The following is a 14,654-nucleotide window of genomic DNA, read 5'->3' as shown; positions in this document are numbered from 1 at the left end:
TTTTAAATTTAATTATTATTAAAAAAACAGGCTTATTAATAGACTTTAGGCCATGCTAGATTTAACAATAGGCTAATTTTAATACCCATTAAAAAATTTATATGAAACTACAGGCTAAAACTATTATACTTTATTATAAACTTGATTAAACGTAAAGTCTGGTCTGATTTGACCTATTTTCACCTCTAGGTATCCCATAAATATTGATAACGTATGAAGCCCATAGTTAGACCCAATCTTTTTATTTTAATAAAATTTTTTATCTTAGATAAAAAAAAATAACATGAGCATGTATTAACGTGTTAGATAAATTGTATTTTATCTTTTTTACTTTCATTTTTTTCCTGAAGGATGGATACATCTAGAAGAATGTCAAAGTAAACAAAGAAGGAGTAGAAGACTGTAGTAATTTCCACTTTCCAGGTATCGAGATTGAATATGTTATCCAAATAATAAAATAATATTTAATAAGGTATGATAGGTAGTTTGTCTGGTAGCATAACAACTGTCCCACTATAATACGCACTTATCACTTATCAATCAGCAGTTCAGCACACAGAAAAGAAAAGCAAAGCCCCACAATTCCGGCCTTTCCTTCCCTCAAAAGTCTCAAAACCCTATCCGTTACGCCCAAAATTATAGATATTTCTCTTTCTCTCTCCACTCAACTTATCTTCTCTCAACCAAACCAAACTAAGCAAAATAAATAAATATAAACAAAAAGAATCTCTTGAAATTGAAGAACCTTTTACTACTATACTCTCACACACACCAACCACTCCTTTTCTGTTTTTCAATCTTCACGTTTTTGCTGTTACACACTTTCTATGGAAAATTGCGTCTATAACCACCTTCACCGTACAATTCTCACTCTTCCAACACCACTCTCGTCGTCATCATCATCGGTGAGATTCTTCGCCAACACAGCAGCAACAAGGCCTCTTGTTGGAGTTTCTCTCGGCGGTGGCGGTGGCGGTGGTCCTTTGTCGTTGAGGCGGCGGAGATTGGTGGTGAAGGCGAGTGCCGGGGCCACTCCATGCGAGTTCAGCAGCTTGAACTCGCCGCTGGAGCCGCGGTCCACGGTTGGGAAGTTCTTGAGTGGCGTCCTGCAGAACCACCGGCAGCTGTTCCATGTGGCAGTTGGAGAAGAGCTCAAGCTCTTGGCCGATGACCGTGATGCTGCGCTGGCTCGCATGGTCATCGGTTCCGGTTCCGATGAGGCCTTGCTTCACAGGTTCGGCTCTAGATTACTGTGATTCCGTTCTTGTTGGATTTTTTGGTTTAATTTTTTTTCTGAGTGCTGGTTTGCGAGTTTTGGCTTCGTTTTCGAAGAGATAGAGAGGGGAAGGGATTTGATTTGAAGAGTCCCTTCTCTTTCATCTGTTTTGAAACTCTCAAACACTTTGTTTTGGTATGCTTTATTAGTCAGGATTTTGGGGCTAAACTCATGCGCTATGACGGTTATGTGCAACCAGATTGGCATTCTAATTCGGTATATTTGAAACTGCATGTGTATGTTTGGATGTAATCTGTTTCTTCGTGAGACAAATGACTTCAATAAGGAAATTTGTTGGTCCTATATATTTAACGTGGCTTCTCTTCATTGGTATGTGTAGATAAGTGCTGAAGTATCTTTGTTTCTCTGATTTATATTTATTTATTTATTTTCTGGTTTTTTCAGAATTTTTTTGTGTGGGTGATTGTGTTTAAAATTGGGTCAATTTGTTCCATGTAAGGTCTAGCACGTTACGTAGGAGAAGAAAAACCTTGTTGTGTTCGTTTGAAGGTTTGATTCGTATAGTTTTGTGGATATGAATCCTGTTTTTCATAGGAAAAGAAAACATATTAGAGGTTAAAAACAGAAGTGTTTGTTAAACATGAGATACCGCTGAGCTTAGAGAAAAGGAGGGTCAGCAAAGAATCAAGAGTTCAGCATGTTTTAGAATCCTTTGAAGCAAGGCATCAAGGAATTCTTGAACTGACAACTGAATCCCATAGCAATTTTCGAGGTGTTGAGACACACCTGTCATGATGCTTAGCATTTCACTTCCAATCTTAAAGGTCATTCATAAAGTGTACATGGATTAAAGATTTTAGCTCTTGCCAAAACCTTTATTGAGTGAACTTTTACAACTTGCAACTGTTCGAAGATAAATGGGCTCAGCTAGTACCTGTCAAGAACCTCGAAGTAATTGTCTAGAAGAATATGTAGGTTGGCACCAAGGGTTGACGTTGGGTCCACATGACTTCAACTTGGTATTAGACATTCTTACTTGACACATCCAAGAGCCAGTGCGTTGATGTGTTTCTTTTGCCAATTGCATATCTGTATGATGAAGTAGCAAGAGGAGTAAGTTCTAAACTAGATTATGGAAATAAGCTTTGGAATCAAAGGATTTTCAGTTTAGGAGAAGTAAGATGTAGTCTACTGAATGGAAGTTAGAGGTGAGAGTTGGATCGTGTCTTGGTTAGCATTCGTGATTTGAAGCTAGCTAAGACCTCTCTGTTCTTTATTGGGTCATTGTTAGTTCCTAACCTAAACCTATTTAGCTCCAAAAATTAGTGGCCTTATCTTGTGCCATATGAAACTTTATCAGCTACTAAATTAATGGTTACGTGATTGTACTCTCTAACTTTTTTGCTTGGACAATCAGCATTTAGTGGTGTCTCCATTCTATGGGGAATAGAAGTAGTACTTATCAGGAAGATCCCCAATTAGCAGCAGTATTACACTTACCAATTAGCAGGGCATTAGGTTCTCTAATACAAGCAATATAGGCATATATTTTGCTCACTTTGATCTGAATTTTCCAGTATGTACTATGAGTTGTCTTGGAGGTTAACTTTGTGGACATTTTAGATGGTAAACAATTTCTGCATGATGAATATATTAGAGTATGTTCTGTCATCAGTATGATACCGTCAAAGCAAATGAGCCAAACAACTAACCCTACATATTAATTTCCTTATTAGTTTCATATTGCAGTCGTAGGCATTCATTGAAAATCTGTTGACTTTAAACTTTTCTTAATGCCAGGAGGATTGCGCAGCTAAAAGAAAATCAATGTCAAATTGCGGTAGAAGATATTATGTACTTATTGATCTTTTACAAGTTTTCCGAGATCAGGGTCCCTTTGGTTCCAAAGCTTTCTAGTTGCCTTTACAATGGCAGGCTAGAGATATTGCCTTCTAAGGACTGGGAACTAGAGTCTATTCACAGCTTGGAAGTTTTGGATATGATAAAGGAACACATAACTTCCGTAACTGGCTTGAGAGCAAATTCTAGTGTTACCGAGTGTTGGGCCACTACCAAAGTTAGAAAATTCTTACTTGCCAGAGTTTATGTTGCTTCTATATTATACGGTTACTTTTTGAAGTCGGTTTCATTGAGGTACCATCTAGAACGAAATCTATCGATAGCTAACCCTGATCTTCATCTTGGTCTTAGGAATACCCTCCCGTTTATTGACATGTTCCCTAGTGGTTTTAAAGACACCATCTTTGGTAGCTTGAGTAGCCTGCAATCCATAGGACAAGGGATAACTAAGGAGGAAGAGGATATTGAAGACTTGAAATGCTACGTAACTGGATTTCACCCTGGTTCATTGCAGCGATGTGCGAAACTTAGATCCAAAGAGGCTGTGAATTTGATAGGAAGCTATAGTTGTGCACTTTTTAACAATGAGGAATCTGGTTTGGTTGAGAGTGATGATGTTATTTTGACCTCATTCTCAAGCCTCAAGAGGCTGGTATTGGAAGCTGTTGCCTTTGGATCTTTCCTTTGGGAGACGGAAGATTATATCGATAATGTATATAAGCTTATGGATGATTAAGTAGGGCAATGCAAAGGTTGCTAATAAATTCCTCATTTGTTGGGCAAATCCTACTTGTGTATACAGTGAGATTTTTGTTGTTAGCTTTTGAGTGTTTTGGTTTTTTATGCTTATGTTTATATATTGTATATAGAGTTAGTACACTTTTACTTTACATGTTGTATAGTTTTGATGCTTTAGCTTTTGAAGTTTATGTAAGTTGATAGAGATTTTGAATAGAGATAAAGTTGTTCACTGTGACACTATATGTGCATCTATTGTTGAATATTTTCCAAGGTCCTGATCTTTACAGAAAGGCTTTTTCCCTTTTTTTTTTTCCGGACAGACTTTATAGAAAAGATTATTGGGTTGTTTGCACATAACAGGAATTTAGCTGAAGGAGTCAACAAGTGGTCATGGGAGGGAGTTACAACTCGAATGGATTTTCAAAACGCGAACAAAATTAGCTATAAAAAAAAAAACAAATTTAACATTGTACTTATGAAAAATAGGTACAAAGTTAAAAGATAGTTCCAATCTTAAAAATATGGAATTTATTTGAAATTAATTAATTTAGATTGGTTGAATAGTTAGCTTATTTGTTATTCGATTTGTTAGGATTTAAATCCCATCCTCATTCTATCTATGCAATAAAGTTCACTCTTAAATGGTGTCACATTTGTTGGGGAAAAAAAATTCATTCGAAATTTTACCCTTGATATGTGCTTTAGGTTTCTGGCTTTCGATGGTTTTAGATTGAATATTTTCTATTGCCTAGAAACAGTTGGTGAGTTATTTTGATGCCTTTGGACCAGTTCAGTTCTGAAAATTGAAATTTGTTATGAAAAAACTCAATAAATATTCTCTACCTTTTATGGTTGGGTCTTCCGTTTATTACACTGGAGTCCTGTCTATTAGTTCTGGCCTTTTGGGTGTCTTCCTTGGTTGGCAAATCCAATAATAAATAAATATACTTGATTTATAGTTGTTCAATTGCTCTCTAGGTCTGTTATTTTGTTTTCTTTTCTTTACTTTTATCAAAAGTGGTTAACAAACCATTTAGTACTATATTTTTCATGTGAATTTTTTTCCTAATAAGTTCATATTTATCACAAAATGTTGAAGACCAGTAAAAACAAATATATATTTGCTTTGTTGTTGTTGAGTCATAAAATGTACTCTAGCTATAATGGGAAAGAATATAAAAGGTATACATATAGGTAATTATTCTGGTATTATTTTGAATTAGACAAAAGTTTTTTTTATATCTATTTTTGGTGTCTATATTTTTTATATATTATTGCATAATAAATCTATTTTGTAAGTTTTTAACTCATGAAATAATTAAATATTTGTGTATACTAAAAATCTATCATTGTGTGTTTGTATATGAATATATGTATTGTTTAATTTATTTTTAATTTATATTTAAATATATATATATATATATATATATATATTTATATATGTGTTGATTTTTTGTATACAGTTAGTATAGTTGTTAAATATTTAACCAATTCAATATATAATTAAAATTTGGATAAAAATAAAATTTTAAAATACGCATTAAATGCATTAGGGTTATACAAGTATTTTTTATGTTATATAGTATTAAGAGAAGAATAAAAATTAACAAAATAAATTATTTATTTAGAATTTAGTTAAGATATAAAATTTTATATTCAAATAAAATATATAAAATTTTAGATATTTCTTTTATTATTTATAGTTGAAATTATAAGATATTGATCACTATGATATTTTTAATTTGTATATTTTTAAATTTTATATTAAAATATAATTATAATTTTGTATGTTTATTCATAATTTTATTACAATTTAATAATTTTAATTAAATTAATAAATCAATTATTACAATTGGAACATTCTAACATGTCATCACTGGAGCTATCAATAATAGCTTTCATGGTTTGCCCTCTCTGAGCTAGACGTGCATCTATTTTAGAAATGTACTCTAGTTATCATGGAAAAGAATATTACTGATACTCTCTTGAAAATTAGTGGATAAATTATTTTTTCTATATATTCAATCAATGTAACACGTAGTTAAAGGCTGATTTTTTTCCTAATTGACAAATGTGCTGTGTTCTTTTTTGTTCTGGAAAAAGTGATGTGTGTTAATTTAATATAGAGATGTATTTTTTTAATTTAAATTGTCAAATTAGAATTTTAAAATATATGAGATAATATTTGAATAAAGATTTGAGACTCATATTTTTAGTGATATGAACTCAAAAAATAGTATAAATAAATTGAAAAGTTTGATTTGTGTTAAAATAATTTTTTTATTGTAAAATAAATGAGAGAATTCGATTTACATATTTAAAAAAATTTTTAATATTAAAATATAAAAACTAAATCTAATTCTCAAACTTGTATGGTTTTTTTTTAAATTAAAAGCTACAAATCTGACCAGATTTGTGATTTTCACGTGAAAAAAAATCAAATTTCACGTTACTTAAAAACACTACTAGAAAGATAATACCAAAATTAAGAAGCTGTAACTGGTAATTAACATGTGAATAAAAAAATTTTAGAATATACATAAATATACCAAGAGAATAAAAATAAAAATTTAATTAATATATGCCCTTATGATTATTATTAATATAAAATTTTAAATATTTTTTAACAAATATAAAATAATATATTAAAAATTTAAATTTTTAATAAAAATTAATTTATAATTTTAACATATGTTCTTAGAACATAAATTAATTAAATCTTAAAAATAATAAGATATATTAATTATTTTCAAATAAAATATTTATATATTTATTTTTGTAGGTTAATAATTAAATTTATTTTATTATACTCTTTTGTTTTAAAATAAGTGTCTCTTTTCTTTTTAGATTTGTTGAAAAATTAATGTATCTAGATAAATTTATTGTCTAAATACATTAACGTTTTAATAAATCGAAAAAGTAAAAGCGACACTTATTTTAAAATAGAAAAAGTAATATATCAAAAATAAAAAATATTTTACTCTCTAATTTTCAAGGAGTACATGAATGATTCTGATATATATATTAAACGCGTATATATGTCAGCTGTCAGCATTCATAGTAAAGATTTTATTCTGTGTTTTGAAACAAATTAGATATTTCCTTCCATATATGGGTTGTTTAATGGAATCAAAGCAAATTAATTTTCTTATTATTGACAGTATCTTCTGCCATTATGTTTTACCTAAAACATATTTTTTATACGCAGTAATTCAATAAATTCTTTTATATATAGTAGAAAAAAATGTAATTCAAGTCTAAATTGATTTTTCACACAATGGAAATGTATGAAGGGGTGTAAATCAGTCATAGAACACATCTATATAATACTTCTCTGAAATATATTTTTGTAACAAAAAAGAAACAACTCATTAGAAAAACAATGGCTTCATCAACGTGGCATGTGATGCTCTCACTTCTCCTTTGCTTTCTGCTACACCAAAATACTCAAGCAATCAAACAAGCAAGTTTTTGAATTCGCCTATAGTTATTACAATTTTTTAGGATTTATATAACACTGATAATTTTCTTATTATTATGTTTTTAAATATATGTTTTTTTAATCTTTATGTGAAATTCATCATTGTTAATTTTGGTCTTTATAAAATTTTGTTCTTATCTTGGTTCCAACATTTTGCTGTTTTAGTCCCTTAATGACTCATGTAATATAATTTTATTTTATTTAGCCAAACTAATGATGACTGACATAATTTTATTTTATTTATCCTTCTTGTTATTATGACTATCTTCAATTTTGTAAGCACTAAGTTTTAATAAATTTTTTCTCCTAATATTTCTTTGCAATATAATATTTATACAACAAACATTCTTGGTACTTGGACAAAAATACAATTATTATTAATTAATTATATATTTAAATTATTTTTAATTAGAAAAAAGAATACATATTAATTATTAAGAAAATATTAGTATCAAAATAATATTACTGAAAAGAATGTAAAATAAAACAAAATTATTTTTTTTATTGTATGAATTAATAGACACATTATTTATTATTATACTATTGTATTATCATGTCTCAATTTTAACTTTTATATTACTTTAAATTATAGCCAGGCCTAATTACCATTCATGTCTGATTTTGACAGTCCTATATTGTGTACATGGGATCTCATTCATTTGGTCAAAATCCTACATTAGTTGATGCTGAATATGTCACAAACTCTCACCATAATTTACTTGGATCATATGTTGGAAGGTACGATGAAATTAATTGAACCCCAACTAATTCATGAAATTTGCAAGTGCAAAATGCATTATGAACTAATTAACAATGGAATGTATTTTGTGACACAGCCTTGAGAAGGCCAAAGAAGCAATCTTTTACTCTTATAATAAATACATCAATGGTTTTGCTGCAGTACTTGATGAGGAAGAAGCAGCCAAGATTGCAAGTACACAATTACATATATGTTTATTTTAAAATTGATTTCCTATTTATCAATGTGTAATATATTAATTAATTGTCTGTTTAAAATTCTTTTATATTATCAATAAATGAAAAATATTTTTTTTTATCATGATATGTAAAAACTAGTAAACGAAGGGTTTGTTCCAGTGCCATTAAGTTTATAGAAAAATATATATTTTTTAATATATTTAGTAAATTTTTAATAGTAAAACTAAAAGTATTAGAAAAATAAAAAAATAAAAAGTTATAAATTATATTTTTTTAAAAAGATTTTTTAAGATTTTTTATGTAATAAATAAATAAAAAATATTTTTATATTATTGTATCCAAACATAATTTATAAATAAAATAATTTTTTTCATGAGATGTCTAATATAAAATTATTTTTACTTTTTTAAAAGATTTTTTAAAAAATAATTAGAAAAATAATTTTTTTTAAAAAACTCACACAAACAAAATATTCAATAATATTAATTCCTATATAATTAAAAATTAAGTGAAAGGATTCTAAAAAAATCAAATAATTTTCTCTTTAGAAGTCATGTCAAATAATTAATATTTCTAACACTTTTCATTTGGAGTACAGAACATCCAGAAGTATTATCAGTTTTCCCGAATAAACCAAGACAACTGCACACAACATATTCATGGAGTTTTCTTGGATTAGAGACAAATGGTGCAATTGGAAAACAATCTATATGGAAGGAGTCCTTGGGTCAAGATGTAATTATTGCAAATTTGGACACTGGTAATGATAAATGATGCATAGAAATATATGTTTTTAACATGCTTTTTAGAATTCTTTACAAATCATTTTTTAACACATTTTGTTAATTTAAGTGATTTGAAAAAAAAAAGGGTTTTAATATTATGATACTTGATTGGTAAAAGGCAAACCAAGTGCAAATTTACGTGAGATGCGAAAAAAAAGCAAAGAAAAATATGCCAAAAATAATAAGCTAAAAGATTGTAATAGTTAAGATGACTTGCTCCAAATTTATTTTAATCTCTTTTATATGTTGGTATTTTGATTTGATAGGTGTTTGGCCTGAATCAAAGAGTTTTAGTGATGAAGGGATGGGGCCAATTCCAAAAAGATGGCGTGGAATTTGTCAAGTTGATGAGAAGAATTTATTTAAATTTCACTGTAACAGGTTTATTCTTTCTTGCTCATGCTGATTACACAAAATATTGAAGACACTATTTAATAATTATTTATGGAATTGGGCTTTATAATTAAAATTTTTAAATAATTCTTGCATAAAAAATAATTTACACACATTTTTAAACATTAGGAACTTTATTATAAAATTATAAAGATTTTTGGAGTAACTAAAAAATGGGTTATTGTTTTTTTAGTTTGTTTAAATTATGATATGCCAAAATATTTTCTATCAATATTAAATATAAACAAAATTAATCTCTTAAATTGAGTCAAATAATTTCTATCAATTAGAAACTGCTTTAATTCATAATTTTTGTTACTCATGATTTTTATTTTTTCACTGTATAAACTATAAAGGAAACTCATTGGAGCAAGATATTTTAACAAAGGCTACATCGCAGCTCTTGGCCAAATCCCCTTTAATACTACACGTGACTATGAAGGTCATGGAACACACACGCTATCCACTGCAGGTGTTAAAATTATTCTCTAAAATGTAATTTATATAGTAAATAATTTTGAGATAATACCTAATTTTGTCTTTTAATTTTTCACAAGATAGCTATTTTTGTCTTTAAATTTTAAATGTATTTTATTCAGTGATGAATTTAATTAATAAACTAAAATATTTATATATGTAACTAATGATTACTTGATATTATACCGAATATGAGACTTAATTTAATCTCTCAATAAAAAGTAAACTATTATTTTTATTTTTAAAATTTTAAAATGTCAACAAAAGTATTTATAGGATAAATAGATTTATACTTATAAAGAATAATTTTCATATAATAAAAATATTCAAACACTAATATTTTTTATGAACAGATTTATTATTAGTATTCTATATCTTGAAAAGTAGAATATTTATTTTTAATGAATATAAAATTAATTTCATTCATTTATAAATAATCTAAATTTTTATAGATAAAAATAATAATTATCTTAAATAAATTACTTATTAAATCATCCATATCAATCAAATTTTACTTGTTAAAAACCAAATTAAGTATACACCTTTCTCACTCAGGTAAAATTATTTAAAATAATTTTTAAAGATATTTTACAATAATAAAAATTTAATATATATAATTGATTAAATTATGTTATTTTGTCAAAATCAGATTAAAAAAATTGATTTGACAAAACAATCAGTAAACTCCACTTTGAATCGATTCAAATTTTAATTTTTTGATTTTTTTGTCAAATTAATTTGTCTGATCTAATTTTAACAAAAATAACACTATTTAATTAATTATATGTAGAAAAATTTTATGGTGGCATTGATTTTAGTGGCTAAAGATAACATAAATTTGACCAACAAATAAAATATTGACATATGGCAAAAAAATTAAATTTAAAAATAAAATAATTTTCTCTTTCTTATAATTTCTTATAATTATTTTTATCAAAATAATTTTTTATAATTTTTTTATAATTATAAAAATAATTTAAAAAAATATTAAAATAATTTTTAATTATATTTATAATTATTATTTTATTATTATTTTTATTTTTAAAATATAATTTCTTATAATTATTTTTATATTTATTTTTACTAAAATGATTTTTTTATAATTATTTTTGTTTTTAAATTATTTTTATTATTATTATTTTTAATAATTTCTAAAAATAATACTAAAATTATTTTTTAATTATTTTTATTATTATTTTTTATCAAAATACATTTTTATAATTATTTTTTCTTTTTGTAATTTTGGAAAACTAAAACCAAAATAATATTCTCTCTCTTATAATTTTTTATGATTATTTTTAAACTAACACCAAGAGAAAGAATATCATTTTGGTTTTAGATTTTTGAAATTACAAAAAGAATAATTATAAAAAATTATTTTTTAGAAATAAAAATAATAAAGAAAATAATTAAAAAAATAATTTTGGTGTTATTTTTAGAAATTATTAAAAATAATAATAATAAAAATAATTAAAAAATAAAAATAATTATAAAAAATGATTTTAGTAAAAATAATTATAAAAATTATTTTTTAAAAATAAAAATAATAATAAAATAATAATTATAAATATAATTATAAAATTATTTTGTTGTTATTTTTTGAAATTATTTTTTATAATTATGAAAATAATTATTAAAAATTATTTTCATAAAAATAAGAGAGAAAATCATTTTGATTTTAGATTTAATTTTCTTATCATATATTAATATTTTATTTGTTAGTTAAACTTATGTCACTTTTAGCCACCAAAATCAAGTCACCATAGACCTTTTTTTATATGTATTAAATTTTAATTATTAAAAAATATTTAAAAAAAAAGACATTCTAAACTTGTGTCTATGTGATTACCTTCTTTTCATTATCCATTATCAGAGTAGCTCACTGGCTGGCTCACCAAACTTTATTATTCAACTTGGTAAAAAAAATTTCTGGTACTACAGGAGGTAACTTTGTTCATGGGGCGAACGTATTCGGAAATGGAAATGGAACAGCAAGTGGTGGATCTCCGAAAGCACGTGTTGCATCATATAAGGTTTGTTGGCCACCAACGGAAGGTAGTGGAGGTTGTTATGATGCGGACATTTTGGCTGCTTTTGAAGCTGCCATAAGTGATGGCGTTGATGTAATTTCACTATCTGTGGGCTCTGATATTCCCTCTGAGTTCAATGATAGTGCCATTTCCATAGGCTCTTTTCATGCAGCTGCGCAGCATGCTATACCTGTTATCGCTTCTGCTGGAAACAATGGACCTTCTCCTTCTACTGTCAGCAACTTTGAGCCCTGGATCTTCACTGTTGCTGCAAGCACTCTTGATAGAGCCTTTACTAATCATATCATTCTTGGTAATAAGAGAATCCGCAAGGTATTTCTTTTTCTTTTAAAAAAAAGTTAATTATTTTGTTAGTCTTTATAATTTTACTAAATTGTTGTAACTCGTCAATTTTTTATGGGGAATGCTAGGGGGACAATGATTTTATTGAACAATATGAACAACTACCAATCAAATTAAAACACACCACACCTCTAAATTAACCCTCTAAATTTTAATATTAAAATAACCATCTGTACACTAGGAAAATGAATATCCTATATATTTATTGTTTACATTATTTAATATTTTTATTATTTACCTATATTTTTTTATTTTCTATTTAGGGAGCAAGCCTTTCCGAGTCTGTTTTGCCATATACTAAGTTTTCTCCATTGATCAGTGCCGCCGATGCTAAACTTGCTAGTGCATCCGAACTATATGCGTAAGAATACCACTCAAGATTAGTCAAAAAATTGGTCAAAAATATTCATTTATTTTATATTTTTGTATTAGAAATAGAAGCCAAAGAGTGGTGACAGTGTTGACGTTTTTGTGAAATGTTTAGGAGTCAATGCCAAGAGGGAACTCTTGATCCTAAGAAGGCGAAGGGAAAAATAGTGTTTTGTGTTCGCGGTGGGAATAGCAGACTTGCGAAAGGGATTGAAGCTGCTCGTGTAGGAGCTACTGGAATGATTTTGGCTAATCAGAATAAGACAGTAAACGACGTTGAAGCTGATCCTCATCTGCTTCCTTCCTCACATGTTCATTTTAATGATGGCCAATATGTCTTTTCTTACATTAACCGAACCAAGTAATTAACTTTTTTACACGCTCTTTACTCTAACCAACTTGTCAAGGCAAGAGTTAATCATGTATATACTATGCAGGTACCCTGTGGCTTCCATTTCTAGAGTGGGAACACAATTGGGCGTAAAACCAGCTCCATTTGTGGCTACATTTTCATCAAGAGGGCCAAGTCCCATAGAGCCTTCAATCCTTAAGGTCTATTATAAAAAAAATTGGTTATAACTTGATGTGAAGTTAATAACAGAGAGAGCTGTTAAATGACAATTTACTCAAATTTATCAAATTATTTAACTATTCTTAGCTATTAATTTTACATGAAGTTAACTGCACCTGAATTTCTACCTTAATCTAATACTTTCTGTTCTGTTTTGTCTCAGCCGGACGTTACTGCTCCGGGAGTGGATATCATTGCCGCCTACAGTGAAGGTGTACCTCCATCAGAAGAAGAATTTGATAAACGTAGAACTCCTTTCGTTACCATGTCAGGCACTTCAATGTCATGTCCTCACGTTGCCGGTGTTGTTGGGCTTCTCAAATCACTTCATCCTCATTGGAGTCCGGCGGCTATTAAGTCGGCAATCATGACCACCGGTAACAAACCACTCTTTTTAACTAATGATCATACATTTGAACCGTTTATCATTTTAATTATTAAGATACATTTGATATCTTTTATACACAGCAAAAATAACCGATAACACTGGAAGGTCAATGCTAGACTCAGCAATAAAAAGGGCAACACCATTTGCTTACGGTGCAGGCCACATTGTTCCAAATCGTGCAGCTTATCCAGGACTAATATACGACCTAAGTTTCATTGATTACGTAAACTTCTTGTGTGGTCATGGTTACACCAGTTTGCAAATAAGACAATTTATTGGCAAAAAATACATTTGTCCAAAGGAGTTTGACCCAGCAGATTTCAATTACCCATCTATCACAGTTTCTAACTTTGTAAATGCAAGTTCTTCTCGGCATGTGACTCGCACGGTTACCAATGTTGGGTCCCCAAGCACATACAAAGTGAGAGTCAAAGCACCTCCTCAAGTTGATATTTCAGTTGATCCCAAGATTCTAAGTTTCAAGAGAAAAGGTGAAAAGAAAACGTTCACAGTTACATTCACTTTAAGGCCTGTAAGAGAGAAAATTCCTGAGTATACATTTGGGAGTTTGGAATGGACCGATGGCAAGAATCACGTTAGGAGTCCCATTGTAATTAAGCATCCACTTAAGTGAACCTTTGTTTAATTCATGTTTGCATTAGCTATTGAAGGTTAACTAATAAATCTAGATTATTTCATTCTCCTGCTATAAGGGGTTGTGCACTCATTCAATAATATTTTTTGCTTTATGTTGGGTTCTAATAAAAATAATAAATATATATTTTGACTGACACCCAATAAATTACTGTTTGCACTTTTATTGAATGTCAATGCACATAGATTATATAAGAAAACATAAATATAATTTTGGTATTTTGTTTCATTAGTGCTTTATATTTAATTCTTTATTTAGTTAAAATCTATTAATTATGTAAATTTTTTATTAAATATACAAATGTAAATGCCGTTTAAGACAAAGCATTGAATTAATTTATACTTTAATGCCATTCACGAAATGTT

The 14,654-nt window shown here is 28.1% G+C and overlaps 2 protein-coding genes across 2 annotated transcripts; both read left to right on the top strand.

The window, feature by feature from the left end:
* The first annotated feature begins 545 nt into the window (after positions 1-545).
* On the top strand, positions 546-4,108 carry LOC112710303 (UV-B-induced protein At3g17800, chloroplastic-like). The gene is made up of 2 exons (XM_025762469.3): positions 546-1,234; positions 3,038-4,108. Exons 1-2 carry the CDS (start codon positions 828-830, stop codon positions 3,831-3,833), a joined length of 1,203 nt encoding a protein of 400 aa, XP_025618254.1. The 5' UTR covers positions 546-827; the 3' UTR covers positions 3,834-4,108.
* On the top strand, positions 1,094-14,436 carry LOC112710302 (subtilisin-like protease SBT5.4). Its single transcript, XM_025762467.3, has 12 exons — positions 1,094-1,234; positions 7,948-8,057; positions 8,156-8,253; positions 8,857-9,018; positions 9,310-9,424; positions 9,793-9,908; positions 11,855-12,276; positions 12,570-12,667; positions 12,791-13,036; positions 13,113-13,227; positions 13,410-13,623; positions 13,715-14,436. Exons 2-12 carry the CDS (start codon positions 7,963-7,965, stop codon positions 14,266-14,268), a joined length of 2,235 nt encoding a protein of 744 aa, XP_025618252.1. The 5' UTR covers positions 1,094-1,234; positions 7,948-7,962; the 3' UTR covers positions 14,269-14,436.
* The last annotated feature ends 218 nt before the right edge of the window (positions 14,437-14,654 follow it).

Source organism: Arachis hypogaea, chromosome 9 (assembly GCF_003086295.3).
Source record: "Arachis hypogaea cultivar Tifrunner chromosome 9, arahy.Tifrunner.gnm2.J5K5, whole genome shotgun sequence".
Classification (NCBI taxonomy): Eukaryota; Viridiplantae; Streptophyta; class Magnoliopsida; order Fabales; family Fabaceae; genus Arachis; species Arachis hypogaea.
The sequence above is the reverse complement of the archived record's forward strand: the minus strand, read 5'-3'. Positions and strand labels throughout refer to the sequence as shown.

Coding starts and splice junctions, on each gene's coding strand:
- LOC112710303 (XM_025762469.3), top strand. CDS start 828: ATGGAAAATTGCGTCTATAACCACCTTCACCGTACAATTCTCACTCTT. Junction 1,235..3,037: donor GATGAGGCCTTGCTTCACAG/GTTCGGCTCTAG, acceptor TCTTAATGCCAG/GAGGATTGCGCAGCTAAAAG.
- LOC112710302 (XM_025762467.3), top strand. CDS start 7,963: ATGGGATCTCATTCATTTGGTCAAAATCCTACATTAGTTGATGCTGAA. Junction 8,254..8,856: donor AGAAGCAGCCAAGATTGCAA/GTACACAATTAC, acceptor TTTGGAGTACAG/AACATCCAGAAGTATTATCA. Junction 12,668..12,790: donor AGTGCATCCGAACTATATGC/GTAAGAATACCA, acceptor TGAAATGTTTAG/GAGTCAATGCCAAGAGGGAA.